The sequence below is a fragment of the Catharus ustulatus genome, chromosome 21 (genome assembly GCF_009819885.2).
Source record: "Catharus ustulatus isolate bCatUst1 chromosome 21, bCatUst1.pri.v2, whole genome shotgun sequence".
Taxonomy (NCBI): domain Eukaryota; kingdom Metazoa; phylum Chordata; class Aves; order Passeriformes; family Turdidae; genus Catharus; species Catharus ustulatus.
In genome coordinates this window covers 9,278,224-9,293,900 of record NC_046241.1, presented here as the reverse complement: position 1 = coordinate 9,293,900, position 15,677 = coordinate 9,278,224, and the positions used below count along the sequence as shown (strand labels likewise).

The 15,677-nt window shown below is 47.1% G+C and overlaps 1 protein-coding gene across 2 annotated transcripts; it reads left to right on the top strand.

Moving 5' to 3' along the window:
* The first annotated feature begins 1,402 nt into the window (after positions 1–1,402).
* Positions 1,403–15,428, top strand: RAB14 (RAB14, member RAS oncogene family). Of its 2 annotated transcripts, none has more exons than XM_033077467.2 (8): positions 1,403–1,580; positions 8,219–8,277; positions 9,128–9,181; positions 10,560–10,737; positions 11,669–11,735; positions 12,521–12,608; positions 12,919–12,949; positions 13,553–15,428. In XM_033077467.2, the coding sequence occupies exons 2-8, from the start codon at positions 8,226–8,228 to the stop codon at positions 13,728–13,730; spliced, it is 648 nt and encodes a 215-aa protein (XP_032933358.1). In that variant the 5' UTR covers positions 1,403–1,580; positions 8,219–8,225; the 3' UTR covers positions 13,731–15,428. The 2 variants fall into 2 exon arrangements, with proteins under 2 accessions (XP_032933358.1, XP_032933360.1); XM_033077469.2 differs by lacking the exon at positions 1,403–1,580 and adding an exon at positions 2,221–2,300.
* The last annotated feature ends 249 nt before the right edge of the window (positions 15,429–15,677 follow it).

Sequence of the window (15,677 nt, the reverse complement as noted above, 5' to 3'; positions counted from 1 at the left end):
CACAGATAGGAAAGTCCTCAATGCATTTTCGTGTGTGATATTTGAACAATTCTGGATTTTAAAACCTCTCATTACAGTGCCTGTGTTAATGGAGTAATATTTGGGGCAACACCAGGGGAGTGCATATTTTTCAAGTCAGTAAACCAGACTGCAACTGTGTCACAGCAGTCAGGGCATTTTCTGTTTAAAGACTCCCTCTCGTGGAAATCATTCTCACTGGCTTGTTTTGACCTATTTTTCCAGTAAAAGTCACTCCAAATAAGGTTTTGCAAAACTTGAAAAGGACTCTGGTGCAATGTTATGTTTTGGAGTTAGAACCTGGCAATAACTGACAGGAGTCCTGCATTTGTACTACACTGCCAGCAGATTTTGTATTTTTCTATTGAATCTTTGTTTTTTATCACTCAGAGATTTATTAATTTAATATGTAGATAAAGGGGGAAAAATTCTAATTTATTTTTATCAGTGCTTTTCACTCTATGAGGTTTCTGCCCAGATAACAAGGAGTGTTCTCCACCGTGCAGCTTCTCCCTGATAGAGGTTTATAATAATTCATAATTAATAATTAAGGGATGGCTGATTCATGGAAAGCAGAGGATTCCCTGCACGTTGTTGCACTAAGGAAATGGAATTAGTAATGTCACAGTGATGGAGATGGAAAATGCCCATTCTGGAAAAATATTTCCATAGAAATGTCACGGCAGTGGGGAAGCTGCAATTTCACACTTGGACACAACAGAATTTGATGCTTTTCATCATGTGTGAGACTGAAATACAAACCTTACTGGGGACATTTATTAATACAGTTTTACATCTGAACCAGCGGTTTATTTTTATATTTTTGAATCCCGTGAGCTGTGAGATTTGGGCAGGATGCTGTGGGTTTAGGAGTTCAGTATCGCCTGACACAAGTGTTTAGAAAGACGATTTAAAATAATCAAAGCCCAAATGAACAATGTATTTCATGTCACGGGACACGGCAAAGCACGGGATGATGTTAATGATGTTCCTGGAGACAGAGGGGGCTCTGGAGCCCCTCAGAGGTGCTGCACACTGTGCTACAGCCCCGTACCTGCACCGTGCCCGGCTGCTCCTGCTCGCACCACTTCCTGCCGAGCTGGGCTTTCCGGGCGCCTCGCCGCCACTTTTCCTCGATGAAAAGTGCGGAAATCCGGGATTTTCCGCGGTGCCGGAGGCCGCGCTCCGCCCTGAGGCGCCGCCGCCATCGCCGCTCCCCCGCCTGAGGGCGCGCGCGCTCCCGCCCCTCCCGCCCACGCACGGCCACGCCCCTTCGCGCCGGCGGGGTGGGCGGGGCCTCGCCGGACAGCGCCCGCCGTGATTGGCTGCGCCGCGGCGCCCTCGCGCCCGCTCTTTGTGCGGGCCCCGGCGCCCGTCGAGAGTGGGAGGGGAAACCCCGTGCGAGGGGCGCCGCCATCTTGGCTGCGGGGGTGATGGGGGCGCAGCGGAGCCGCGTCTGAGGCAGCGGAGCGAGCCCGGAGCGAGCCCAGCCACAGAGCCCGCGGGGCACCGGGCACCGCCCGCACAGCCGCGCTGCACAGCTCCCTGAGCCCCGAGCACAGGTACGGGGGGCTGCCAGGGGCGCTCGCCCCACCGGGCCTGCAGCGCCAGGCCCCGCGCTGGGCTCCGCCGGGCCGGGCGGACCGGGGCGGGTCCCGCTCGGCGGCGCTCCGGGCCGGTGCCGCCCCGAGCCGCGGGCCCGCAGGGCTCCGTGAGGCCCCGAGCGCGCTGCGGGCAGGCTGGGGCCCGGCAGGGTGGGGAAGGGGCGGCCGGGCCCGGCGGGTGAGGCTGCGGGCAGGACTAGGCCGCTCTGCTCTGTGTCACCGCCGCCTCCCCCTGCTCTGCACTGCACGGTGGGCAGCGAACACCCGGCCACAGGCGGTATTTTTATCCGTGTGTTTCTATATCTCCCCCTTACGAGCTGTTGCAGTTGCACGTAGGGTGTGTATGTGTATATTGTACCGTATATGTGGCCGATGTGTTGCGTTATCTCCACTTTTGTTACATTGTCCTGTGCCGTCGTGAACTTTGACAGTAAAATGACTTTGAGGGTTGAGGGAAAAGCCACTTCCTAGTTGAGAAAGCAGCGAAAGTATTCTAGACTGGCTGTGTTTTTTGGTTTTTTTATAAAGCTTATTTAGGCTTAAGCAGAGTGAAATTCTTTTCTTTCTCTTCATTGTTTATTGCCTGTTTGCAGCACACCAAGTGTCTACAACCTCTGTTGTAGCTTTGTGTTGAACTGGAGTTGTGCTGAATTATCCCAGCACTAAAGCCAGGCCAAGGTGGGTGTCTCCCTGGCTCTGGAGGTTGCTCGGTGTGGCCTTTGCTGTGGAACAGGGTAGATCTGTGTTGGGATGTTTTTCAGAGCCCCTTAGTGAGCAGGATTCCCTCAGGTTGGGCAGATCCTAAATCATATCAAAGCCCAAGTCACCACATCTTTTACAGGAGCCAGATGTTATCCTGTGGAATGGATTGGCTGGGGTTGATTCCTGGCATGGTTTGGACTGAGGGGCTCTTGTTCCTGGGCAGTGATCGGGAATGGGAAGAAAATACAAACCCTGGGGAATTTAATTACTAAATGTCACAATTTAATATGGTTTGGAAAGGAATTTGCTAGCTTCCTGTAGGGATTGGAACGTGTCATAAATCTGAGTGGAAGGAAGAAGTTCCTCTTTTCCTTTTCCATTTTATGAGTAACAACAACAAAAAAAAAGGAACTCTTATGAAGGACAGCAGTTTGTAAAACAAACCTGTTCTACTGGAGGTACTGGGATGTAAAATGTAAATAATATTTTAAAATCACCTGCTCACTCCTGGGCATCTAATGAAACCTGCTGAAGATTGGTTCTCATTTTGCTGTGTCTTCCTGAAACAGGAGGTAGATCTTAGTTAATATTTACCTAAAATGTCTGTGTTTTCCAAGGTGATGACTCCAGAGAGTTCTGATTTGTTGGAATGCCAGAAAACTCTTCTGGTTTTTTATACACTGTTCCAAACTCCCCTGATATGTCCAGACCTTGGTTCTCCTGCTGTGAGCAGACACACAACAGGTTGGAGGGTTCTGTAGGAAGAGGAGAGTGGAATAATTGAGGAAATACAAGTGGATAAAGGAGGGACATGGCAGAAGGGGCTCGAGCTGATGAGGACAGGTAGGCAGTGATTAGTTCAGCTCTGCTGCTGGGGTGTGGTTAGGGAGAATTGAGGTGTGCACATAGAAATGCAGGAAGTTTAGGAAGCAAAATGGAGTAACTTAATGAAGCAGGATGTGAAACCAGTAGCAGGATAAACCAGGACAAGGTGGGTGTGACTGGAGAGCTGGTGAGGAAAGTCAGAAAGTGAAGGTAGTGTGATTTGTAGCTTTGATTTTAAAACTAAAACAGAGCTCTCCTGGAGGAAGGGGAAGTGAAGGCCTGTGAAACCTTTAGAAAAACCTCCTGGGCCTCAGGCTGGGTTAGGGTGTTTTACATGATGTGGGAATATATCAAATGCATTTCTTCAAGGCCAGCCTGGAAAGGCTCGTGTGCTGTCAGGGAAGGAGTTACTGGAGGTGGGAATAACCAGGAAATGCCAAGTGATCCTGGACAGCAGCTCCCAGAGGCTGCTGGGTGAGCAGAGATCAGCTCAGCCAAATTTCCTGTGCTGATTGGATGCTTTGGTGAAATCCAAGTGGGGGAAGCTGGGGAGGATGACTCTGGAAGAGCTGAGTGATGAGTAAGGAACTGGCCAGCAACAAGTGATGTTGTCAGACAGGTGTGAGCTGCAGCAGGCTCTGACACTCCTCAGGGATCAGGCTCAGCAGGGCTTTGTAAAGCCAAGCCTGCAGAAGAGAATAAATCAACAGAGCAGGGTGGCTGCTGAGCATCATCTTAAAGAGGGCTGAGATGTTGATGTGGTTTGGGAAGACCTGGATGTCCTTGGTGTGTGGAAGCCAGACAACCACAGTGGAATTTAATTGTAGCAGCCCTCATAGCTTGTGTGGACAGCAGAGCTGTGGGAATTCAGTGCTTGGGTGAATGAATTGATAACAGAGCTGGTGTTACCTTCAGTGTGCTGTGATCTCCCAGGTTACCATAACCAAAGCACTCCCAGACTGTTTCTGAGCCTGCTGAAGTGAGGAACCAGCTGAAGCACATTGCTCTGTGTGCTTGACAAAAATCCTCATCAGGGGAAAAGTGCAGTTATGACATGGAGCAATTCTACCTCTCTCCAACTCCTCCTCTTATCAATCTTAATGTTGTCTGCTAATTAACATTCAAGTAAATCTGCAGCTTCAACTGTGAGAGCTTTTCCTGCTGCACATCCTTGGAGAATGATGCACAGAACTCTTGGCTGCCCAGATGAACGATGAAATATCTTCTGCTTCAGAGTAACTAAGCAGTGATTCCCTGGCTGCAGTGCTGGGATTTGCAGGGAGCCAGTAACACCTGGGCAGTGCTGAGTTTGAAGGTGTCAGTTTTTCCTCAGGTCTCATCCCTGCACATGGACCATCCATCAGGTGATGATAGGAACCTGCTGCTTCTTGAGCATAAAGATACTAAATTCCTCAATGCAAATGATATCCAGTGAAGAGTTAAAACTGTGTCCTTGAGCTGGAAGGAGCTGCACAGGTCTTGCAAAGGCTGGCATCAGTCTGATATTTACAGTTATGTTATTGTGATAAAGAATGTTACAGCAGTGTGCCCAGAACAATCTTATCTCGGGGACTACAGATGTAGCTGATACTTGAACTAAGGCTTCAGTGAGATTACTGAATATCTGTGCAGTGCTTGTTGATTAGAGGAGGAGATGTAGATGTACTGGTGTTTCATTAAGGTCATCTTTAACTTTATTAAAAAAAGAAAAAGCCTCTAAGGAAGAAGTTGATACATGGGAAATGGATTTGGCATCACAGGCCACTGTAAAATGTCCAGTCTTAATGCAATACAGAAATGAATTGTGTAGGCTTTAAAATGAGCATAAATCTGTGCTTAGTGAGATCCTCTGGCCAGGGGCCATCCTGCAATAATGCTCTGGGCTCCAGGGCAGCCTTACCTGGGAGAAGGGAGCCAAAACTGCGCTGGCAGACTTTCCCGGAACAGGGATGGCAGGTAGGCCAAGCTCCCAGACTCAACTTCTGCTTTCTGTGAACAGTAAACTCATGGCTGGTTGACTTTGATGTCACAGTGCTCAGTGCCAGCAGTGGCTGAGGCTGAGCTGGGATATTTATGTGCAGCTTTATTTATGTGCAGCTTTCTCAGCCCTGCAGTTCCTGCTCTCCCAGGAGGAAAGCGCCATCCCCCTGTATTGGAATTAGTGAGATTCACATGAGGGTGGAGACAGACCTCGAGTTCCTACAGATGGGTGATGGCCATCAATACATCAACCCCTTGCATTGACATGTAGCTGAGAGTTTAGAATTTACTGATCCCTCTTGTGCCCTGTTCCTGTCTGGACTTCCTCCTTTCGTCTGCAGTAAATGCTGAGTGGTCAGTTTTCCAAGGCTGAATTCTCAGCAGAGTTTCTGTGTTTAGTTGGTTGCATTTTTTTTTCCTTCTTCAGCACAGAGTCCTTGTGGAATATCACTTTTATTCCAACATCTGAGTACAGTTTGAATTCCTGCTAATCTTTATTGGAATTTGAGTGTTTAAAAGTTTATTTGGTTGTTTTAGTATTGCTTAGGTTTTTGTTTGATTTTTTTTTTTTTATTTAAAGGAGTCATCTGTTTTCCAGAAAAAATTCCTGACCTTTACTAATGGTTTGGAGTATTTCAGAATCTTTTCTGTAATGTGACCCTTGGAATAAATGTAATACCAGTAGTTTTTTGTATTGAAACAGCATAGTTAAGACTTGCATACTTAGATGGTGTAATGAAAATGGACATATCTCAGAAACAGTCTGACAAATAAACACAGCTGTGTATTTTGCAATGAAGATCTAGTTGAGACTTCAAATTCAGTTTGTGACAGGGACTGCAATGAGTTCCCAGTTTGTCCATGCTTTAAAAAAAAAAAGCTCCTCACTTTGCAGACTTGGATAGCAGGATGCATTTCCCTCCTGGCTGGAAGAGCAGAGCAGTGCAGCATTGTTTACCACACAGTGATATCCCAAAGTCATGTGCTCAGAAACGTGAAACTTCTGTGTTTGGGAGTGCTTGGCATTCCTGGGGCAGGGAAGAAGAGAGGCCATGAAAACTTCTGCAGATTTCATAGCCACACAGGTGTGGTTCCCTTCTTGGAGTTCATGGTGCTGGTTGGTTTGGTTGGGGTTTAACAGCATAAATTACTGGATATTTCCAGCCTCAGAATGCACAGGAGATCTTTGGTGCTTTTGGTATCTTGTGGCTGTAACATCTACCTGTTCTCTGTGGAAAACAGGGCAGGTCCTGCTCTCCTCCTGAAGTACTTGCATGTACAAATCAGTTTTTTCAGCTTTCTTTTATTCTTGCAGTTACTGAAGGCCCCAGTTTAGCCCTGTGTGTGTGGAATGGAGCTGAGCTGTGAGCACAGGAGGGGCAGGTGAAGGGTCCTGCAGGAACACGTGCTGTGTGTGCTCACTTTACTGTGCTGGGACATGCTGCAGGGGAAAAGGAGCATAATGTGTGAAGATGTTCAGGAAACTTGAAGGACTGGATGTTTCCACAGTGACACATTTGTTTGGAACTCAGTATGGAGCAGTGCCTTGTCTTTATTTACTGCTGTTGAAAATAACCCAGGCACGTGTTGGAGCTGGTACTGTAACTCTGGAATCTTCCAGGAAATAAAGCAATATGCTGCTGGCTTGCTTGGTGAATTAGTGTCCACAATTGTCACTTTATTTCCTATCTTGGAATAAAGGTTTAGTAGAACAGAGTGTGTCTGTAGGAGTTAGCAGAGGTGCTTTGGGATGGAAGGAGTGAGTGTTTCCATGTGCTGAGCCAGGCCTGCAGGGAGGACGAGGTGCAGAGCAGCGCCTGGCACTCAGTAAACCCTTCTGAGCTCGCTGGGAGTTGTTCCCCTCCGAGGTCTAGATAAGCATGTTTGCCTCAAATCTCTGCACTGGGAAGCAGAGGCTGCTGCCTCTGTGCTGGCAATGAGATTTGGTCACCTCACTTGTGACTGCAGTTCACTGAGAGGGATTAATTGTGGTTCAAGGAACAGTGCTTGGCTTTTGAGAAAGTCTCAGGCCTGTAAGCTTTCCTCTGTTTGTATTTCTTCCCAGTATTGGTTTCATTTGTCATGTGAATGACACATGACCTAATGAAAATCTTCCTAGGCTCCAGCAGTGCTCCTTGTAAGGAGCACCATGTGTTTGTAATGGCTGGCTGGCTGCCCTGCAGGAGCAGCAAGGGAAGTGCTGAATTCCTGCTAGAAATTTTCCACTTGCTGAACTGGTCAGTGGATCCAGTTTAACTTAAAGCCTGGGACAAAAGCAGGCATTTCCCATCTTCAGTGTTACCTGGCAACATCTGGCCCTGCAGATGTGTAATCCTGGCTGAGCGTTAGTTACCAAGTCAGCTTCTATTCCCTGCAGATTTAAAGAGCTAAAGGCAGCTCCAATTCCCTCTATGTTTAAGAAAATTCTGGAATGTTAGAAGTACTTTGCCTTTTAAAAAAAGAGAAACTGCTCAGCAGCCTTGCTGTTATAACACTGCTGTGCTGACAAAGCCACAGAGATGTTAACCAACTTCCTGAACATCTGATTTGTGGCTGGCACCACTTTTCCGACGTGGACGAGCAGCACCCCAGGCCCCAGTTTGGGCTGCTCCAGCATTCTCTGAAATCTTTGCTGTTTGCTGCAAGCTGCACTGCTTCCTTTGTTGCTGGTGCAGGTCTCAGAAGTGTGAGGTAATAGTTCCAACGTGCTGGTTTTGTTAAATCTCTCCAGATTTTGTGCTGGATCAGATTTTATTTTCGGTTCATACATCAGCTCTTTGGTGGGTGAGTGCTTGTCTGGCAGGGGCTGTGCAGAGCAAGGAGGGACTGAGCTTTTCAACAACTTTGAGTCTTTCTGGATAAAATTGGTTATCAGTGCTACCCCAGAGTGTGTTTCTGCTTGGAGGCCTTACTGACAGGGGCTCAGAGCAAACAATGAACTTTGCTGGCTGTGCCACCAATTCAGTGGCTGTGGGGAGCTGCTGGGGGAGAGAGGAAAGGTTTTTTTGTTTATATGAACTAAACTGGATAAATTGGGTTGCCTTGAGGGAACAAGTATCAGTTCTGACATGTTCTGTTTTTTATTTTAGTGCCACAATGGCAACTGCACCTTACAACTATTCCTACATCTTTAAGTACATCATTATTGGTAAGTACCATGGGCTCTCACCCCTGCATGTTCTGTATGAGAAGCTGTGGCTGCTTTCAGCTTGTGCCACCTCAGCCCCCTCAGGTCACCACACTTCTCTACAGCTTTAGCATTTACTGGAGCATTTTGCTTCATTAACCTCAAAGGTTTTAGAATTTATGTTGGAGACACAAGTGCTGATTGGAAACCATTGCATGAGGCTCATGAAGCTCTGTCAGGCTGTGATTTTGTGTTTAAATGTTGCTTTTAGCTGCAGCTTCCTTGGCTGCTTAGTCAGGGACTAAGGGATTGCATTTATTGCTGTCCTGGAAGAACTGGTCTTGCTGTTAATTGTTTAATTGTTAATGACCTTGTGTAGGTGTAAATGATCTGCAGTGTTATTGTGCAGGTTTGGAAGGCAGGCTGCTGTGACAGCCTCAGCCTCTGGAAAAGTTGGTTCTTAAAAGATCTTGCTGTGTCTTGGCATTGTGCAAGAGGATCAGTGGAAACGAAGCAATTTCTGGAGATGTTCTGGGTGGCTGTCAGTGTCTTTGATGTTCTTACCACAGTAAGACAGGAGCAAACACCAAGTGTATTTTACATTTCTTCAGCTGTGCTTTTTGTAACCTTGTGAAATGCAGTTATAAAATCAGTAACACAAATTAACTTCTTTCTTGAGTGTTCTGCTCTTGCTTGCAAGCTGTACCTGTAGCCAAAGCCTTAGTGGCAAAGTTGATCCATTTGAGGATACAGCCAGGGCTAGAGCACTGCCCATCTGACCTGAGAAATGAATGTCTCTGCACCATTTGTTGTGTGGGAGGAAGACAATGTGCTTCTTGCAACAATGATTTAACTATTCTTTCTGTAACAGGGGACATGGGTGTAGGAAAGTCCTGTTTGCTTCATCAATTCACAGAAAAGAAGTGTGAGTATCATTTCAGTTTATTATATCTATTCTAACTGGCATTTTCATCCCTTCTCCCTGCCTGTTTCCATCATGCATGAGCTCCTTTTGGTGTCTCTCTTACTCTGTATGAGTTTGGATTGTACTGGGTCACATTTTTGGTTTGACTTCAGCAGATGCAGAAACAAATATTGATGTAGTTATGGCAAAACATCTCCAGCCAGTCCTGCCTGTGAGGAGTGGAGAACAGGATCTGATTTTACAGCTTTAACGTGGATTTTAATGTGGACATAGAGAAATTTCTTGTCTGAACTTTGCATGTTTTCAGTATTGGTGTAGCTTGATCACAAGCAGTTGGAGTTTTTAGTGCTGTTAAGGAGTTCAGAAGGAGAAAAAAAAAAAGGAATACTTTTTCTTTGAGTCTCAAGCAGCCCTGCAGGACACCTGGCCTGCCCTGGGTGATGGTGCTGGGGCTTGCTGCAGTCTCTCAGCTGCAGCATTTTCTCCTGTATGGTCTGATCACTGATTAAGAATTAGCTTCAGTTCTGCTGGGTGTTGCACTGGGGCTTGCAGCAGCTGTTACCTCACTCAGTGAGTAAGTCTGGAGGTATTTCTCAGTGCAGGCATCACCATGTGCTGCTTGAGATGTGGTAACAAGTGGGTAGGAGCTGCACTTGGAATATTTGTTTTGCAGCAGAAATAGGAATTTCTGACTGTTGTTTTTCATGGAAATGCAGTATCAGCCAGTTATTTAAATGCCATTTTGCACAGGGTCAGGTTGTCCACGGTACCAGCAAACAACCAAACACCTCTGCTGTGACACTGCCCCTAACTCTGAGTTAGGCCCTCATCCTGTCTGATTTCCTTGATCTTCCTCAAAGATGAGCTTATTAGCATGAGTTTGTCATAAGTAGAAAGATGCCTTTTTGGGTTTGATTTGGTGTGTTTGTAGCTACTTATGAAACTGGCATTTTCCTGGACATGCTATTGCCCTGTCTGAACCAACCTGTATTTGTTCTTGAAGATGTGACAGACTTTTTTACTGTATCTTTATTGGTAATTTCCTAAAAATTATCTTTTCCTACTGCATTAAAATAGTTAACCTTCTGCAAGGATAGACTGGGAATCAGCTGACTTGGTACCTTCTGATATGTATGGCCAAAGAGCAGCAGAGAAGGCAAGGAATTTTCTAACTGTTTTTAAAACTAACAGCAGCTCAGGAAATACAGCATTTTATTTCTGGTTAAGTGATGCAGTTTGGGAACTGTAGCTGTAAAAATGCTATTTTAGAGACTGAAAATCTAGTAAAAATAACTGAAAACTTGTGGCAGTCATATTTTTGCAGCAAGGAAACCTTGTCCTAGGAAGATCTGATCTTTGCTTTTATTTTTCATGACAGTTATGGCAGACTGTCCCCACACAATTGGTGTTGAATTTGGCACAAGAATAATTGAAGTTAGTGGCCAAAAAATTAAACTACAGATTTGGGATACAGCAGGACAAGAGAGATTCAGGGCTGTCACACGAAGCTACTACAGAGGAGCAGCAGGAGCTCTCATGGTCTACGACATCACCAGGTAAGGGCAGCAGGGTCTGGGTGAGCTTGGGTGCACAGCCCTGCAGCACTGCCTGGGCTCAGAGGTTCTGTGTGTGTGTGTGTGTGAGCAGCATCCTGCTGTGTGGTGCTGCCACACCTTACCTGAACACCCCCGTGGTTAAAGAGCTGAGGTGAGGCACAGGGGATGATTTCAGTGCCTTTTCTTGGCAAGTCTCACTGCTGCTGAGCCTGAGGAGTTTGTGTTTCAGGCTGTGTTGGTTGGTTTAGATCTGGCTTTGTCCTCAGAACGTGCTCCTCGGCAGGTGGATGTTGCTGCTGTGGAGGCAGAGGCAGTGCTGCTCACCTGGCAGGGCTGTCTCAGTGTGCTGTGAACGTGGTGTGTGGGGAGAGCCTGGGCTCACCCTGACCCTGGGCCTCCTCCCCAGCAGCCTGGCCAGCACAGGAGCCTTCCTCCAGAGGGGACAGTAAAGATGCTGCTCAAACAGTAATGCATAGATGCACCATGAAATACTTTTGCTTTCACACATCTCTCATCTTCCTCTGGGGCTGTTCTCGATACTCCTCAGGCACCTCTGTTTTTTCCTGCATATGTAGGTGTGTTTCCTGTTTGTGTAAATCTTGAGTAAAACATGCCCTTCTGCAGTGTGCTGCTGAGGTGCTGTTGTGCTGCAGTGTGTTCTGTAAGGGTGTTTGACAGGAAACCCTTGAATGTGTTCTGTACAGAGCAGCATCAGCCTTGTCTGTGTGCAGAGCTCTGGGAATTGGGCTGGCAGTCTAAGAGCTGCTCCAGGGTTTAAAGTTGACTCTAATTTGTGCTCTGAGTCCACACTGCTGCTGTCTTGAGGTGGGCAGAGGGATGATGGATGCTGCTGTGCTTGGATGCTGACTGTGCTGTTGGCACCTAAATATTTTATAAAAGGCTGAAAGTGCCCTGTCCTGGTTCTTTGCAGAAGAAGTACGTATAATCACTTAAGCAGCTGGCTGACAGATGCAAGGAACCTCACCAATCCAAATACTGTAAGTTGGACTTCATTTAGCCCAAAAGCAAGATTGCTTCTCCCTGAGCAGAGTGGGAGGCTCAGGCCAAAGCCCTGCAGTGGTCTCTGCCTGTGTTTCCTGCACTGCTCCTGTCCCCCCTTGCAGAGTGCAGTGTTCACTTCCCTGCTGCAGCTGGAGCAAAAAGCTTCCTCTGAAAGTTCCTGTGCCACTCACCTTTCAGGGTCTGTTTGGAGCAGTTGGAGACAAAACTGGGATGAAATCTGGACCAGCCTTGACTTGTGTTACTCCTTGCTTTGTGTCAGTGATGAGGTGAATGCTGTCCTTAGGCTGGAGTGTAAATTGGATCTCTAACAAAAGCTGACCAGGTTTTGTGGAGGAAAATCCATCTGGGTGTCTCTGCCCATACCACAGAGCTGTTATTCTTCAGCCTGTTCTTTCCTGAATCCCTCTAAAGTACTTCAACACCAAATGATGAGAAAACTCTAAAGATTCTGTCTGGATTAGCAGCTGATGAAACAAATACAAGAAATGGCTCAGGGCACAGCTCCCATGAGCAAAGAGCAGCACCACTGCTTTAGGATCTCATGGCATGAGGACACCCTAAAGCCTTCAGAGTGGCAGCTGCAGAGCTGTTCCTGCTTTCCCTGAGTGGGGAATGCTGGAGCAGAGTTCTGAAGGAGCATGGCTTCTGTAGATAACCTACTCTGCATATTTGGATTTTAAAAAGTCTCATGAATAATGAAGGTGGCAGTGAAAGGGCTCCTGAGCTTTTCCCCAGACTAACTTTGTCTCTCCTGACCCAGGTGATAATCCTCATAGGAAACAAAGCAGACCTGGAAGCACAGAGGGATGTTACATATGAAGAAGCCAAACAATTTGCTGAAGAAAATGGTGTGTTTTTTTTCTCTTGAGCTGGTACTTTCCTACAAGATAGTGATATTAAAGTGAATCCTCAGCATTGATAGCTGCAAGCTTACACTTCCAGAGTCATGGAATTGTATGTACAAACTCCTGCTGTGCCTCAGGCAGTCTGATCACTGTGTGTAGTTCTAGAAATGAGCTTGTGTTGATGCCTTAACAGCCACAAAAGCTTGTTTAGTGCTAATAGTGTCTTGCATGTGATGGGAGGGTTGTGATGTGTGTGACTTCGGGCTCTTTGAGGTTGTTGTGCACTGACTGTTAAACCTCTGTCTCTGAACAGGTTTATTGTTCCTTGAAGCAAGTGCAAAAACGTAAGTGGCTTTTGGCTGTGGTAATGTTCTGATTGGTCTGCTTGCTGTGAATGGAAAGTAACTTGGAACTGAGACCTCTGGCTGCACTTCAGGCAAAGACTGCTTGAATCCAAATGAACTGATCTGGATTTCAGGCCTTATTTGAGTGTAGAATGTGTTCAGTGTGTGAAGGGATCCTTCCCCAGGCGTTCAGAGCTGCAGGTTTGGTCTGTAGGTCTGACCAGCCCCTCCAGTCACTGAAGAATTGCTGTGCCATGCTTGGGGCTGCCTGTGGCACTGGGGAGATGTCCAGGGCCACTAGGAAATGCAGCTCCCACTGGCATTTGTCAGAACAGAACTTTGTAACAAAGAGGTTTTGATCCGTGGTGGCTCAGTGTCTTTAATCCTCTGTCAGAACTGTCCTGTGCACGTGGCTCAATGCCTTGGCTTATTTTTCTCCTCGGTGCTTTGGCAATTCTCCTTATTCCTGGCTGGGTGTAGTGACCAGGGAGGGAATTGCCCTGGGCAGGGCTGGGCTGAAGAGGATGAGGATGGGGCAGTGGCTGCCCCAGCTCCCTGTGGAGCAGCACTGCAGCCCCACTAACTCCTGCTGCTCTCTTGCAGTGGAGAGAACGTGGAGGACGCGTTCCTGGAGGCTGCCAAGAAAATCTACCAGAACATCCAAGACGGGAGCCTGGACCTGAACGCGGCCGAGTCGGGCGTACAGCACAAACCGTCAGCCCCGCAGGGGGGGCGGCTAACGAGCGAACCCCAGCCCCAGAGAGAAGGCTGTGGCTGCTAGTGACCCCTCCGAGGCTCCTCCTGACCCCTCACCTCTGGCTCTAGGGAGTGGTGCTTTTGACCGCTTCCCCATCTTCTGTACATCTTACTGGGTTTAATTAAAACTCTGAGACAAGTTTAACACAGTACTAAACTGCTAAACAACTTTAGATGTAATCAGGTTATCAAAGGCAAGTAGAGTAATAAAACCTCTCCTGCATGGTAAATCTAGAAGTTTTTTTTTTCCTTGATTGTCCTTGTGATAGTGTCACCGATACATAATTTAAACTGAGCACTGATGCTGGACTCCTGATTTTACACTTTCGCAGGGCTTTGTCTTGTATGGTTTATTTTATGGTTCTTTGGCCTTTCTTCCCCACCTCTAACTGTTCGAGCTGTCAGTAGTAAAGGATAAGTTTTTGCTGTGAAATGACTCCTGATGGTAGCGAGGGGCTCTGTAATGATGTGCTTTTGTTGGAAGAATTCCCTGTGGGACGTGCTGGGGTCGGGGTGGCGCAGGGAAGCGATCTGTTCATTCTTGTGCTCAATAGCTTTACGTCATTTTTTTTGCCACTTTTATCCTTTACCTTTGTTAACAGAACGTAAATATGTATAAAATTTGAAGGAACTGAGCTAACAGTTAAATACATCCTGTGTATATGATTTTAATGAAGAAAACGATGCCTGGCATTAGAGCAGTGTGTAAGAACCCCCTGTTTGTACAGTCTGAGCTCTCTGTGCCCCCGTGGCAGCACAGCCCAGCTGGGGCTGCAGCTGCTGGGTGTCACCCACGGGGTCCCCACGGTGCTGGGGACACAGACATTAACACTAGTGGGGTGTGGCTCTCATTGTGCACTGTGCAATGCTCCCCCTGCACTCAGCAGTGCTCTGCCTGCTTCTCTTTGGCACACCTCCTGCTTTTGTACCTGTGACTTTGGGGCTGGGCACAGGCTGAACTGGACAGCTGGAACAACAAACATACGCTCTAGGGATTTTTAACTACTCTTGTATTTTTTAACAGAGCTGTGTGAGGGGTGTTTTTTTAAGGGTTTTGCTTCAAGTATGTCCTTCCTGGGGTGCCACAGCCTGGCCTGTGTGTGAGGGGCTGTCACGGGGTGATCCTGCCTGTGGGGTTTTACTTGTGCAGCTTCACTTGGAAAACAACACAAGGTTTAAAAATGGAAGGGGGTAAGTGCTTAACCACAATCCACTGTCCCACTTCAGGCTTTGCAGAGTTTCAAATACAAAGTAGTCTGAAAATCCCTCTCTAGACACTAAAACTCTACAATGTTCAGACTTGTAAGTAACCAGTGGTACCAGAGTATTGTACAGTCAATGTTAAATAAAAGCCAAAACTGGAATGTGCAGACAATAGGATTTGGGTAACTCGTGTGCTGTCCCTTTGTTTGTCTGGTTAGTCCTTTTTTAACTCCTGTTCCTCAGTAGATGGGTATGTTCAAGATCTCCAGCTCCTGCATCCTGCTTAACCCAAGGCTGCACCAGGGTTTGCCCAGGGACCACGACCTGCTGCTGATGTGAAGTCAGTGTTGTAATGACTACAGCTTGTTGAGGTGCAATACCTGTACTCCCAGAGTAAGTTACAGTAGGTCTTATTGTTTCTGTCACAGAAAGGATCTGTTTGGACTGCTGTACTCCTCATTTGATGTAACAATGCTATTAATCTAAATATTTGTAAATAAAGTACCTGTATCTAGATAAACCTCCCTGCTGTGTGTTACTTGCTCTGGCACAGAGCTCCTTGGAGGGCTGGGATTTGTGCTCAGCCTTCACCCTGGGCCTTACTTGGTGCAAACTTGCCAGGGTTTCCCAGAGGAATCTGCCAGTGGTTCCCAGAGCTGCTCTCTGAGGGAAGCAGGGCTGGGTGGTGTTTGTTCCAGTGAACTCTGACAGTGGCTGCACAGAAAAATGTTATCTTTGATGAGGATGAGGAAGGGCAAGACTGAGACTG

What these genes read in the sequence shown, in the direction of transcription:
- RAB14 (XM_033077467.2), top strand. Translation starts at nt 8,226, where the DNA reads ATGGCAACTGCACCTTACAACTATTCCTACATCTTTAAGTACATCATT. An exon ending in ATGGTCTACGACATCACCAG is followed by an intron (nt 10,738 to 11,668) that starts GTAAGGGCAGCA and finishes GGTTCTTTGCAG; the next exon opens with AAGAAGTACGTATAATCACT. An exon ending in CTTGAAGCAAGTGCAAAAAC is followed by an intron (nt 12,950 to 13,552) that starts GTAAGTGGCTTT and finishes GCTCTCTTGCAG; the next exon opens with TGGAGAGAACGTGGAGGACG.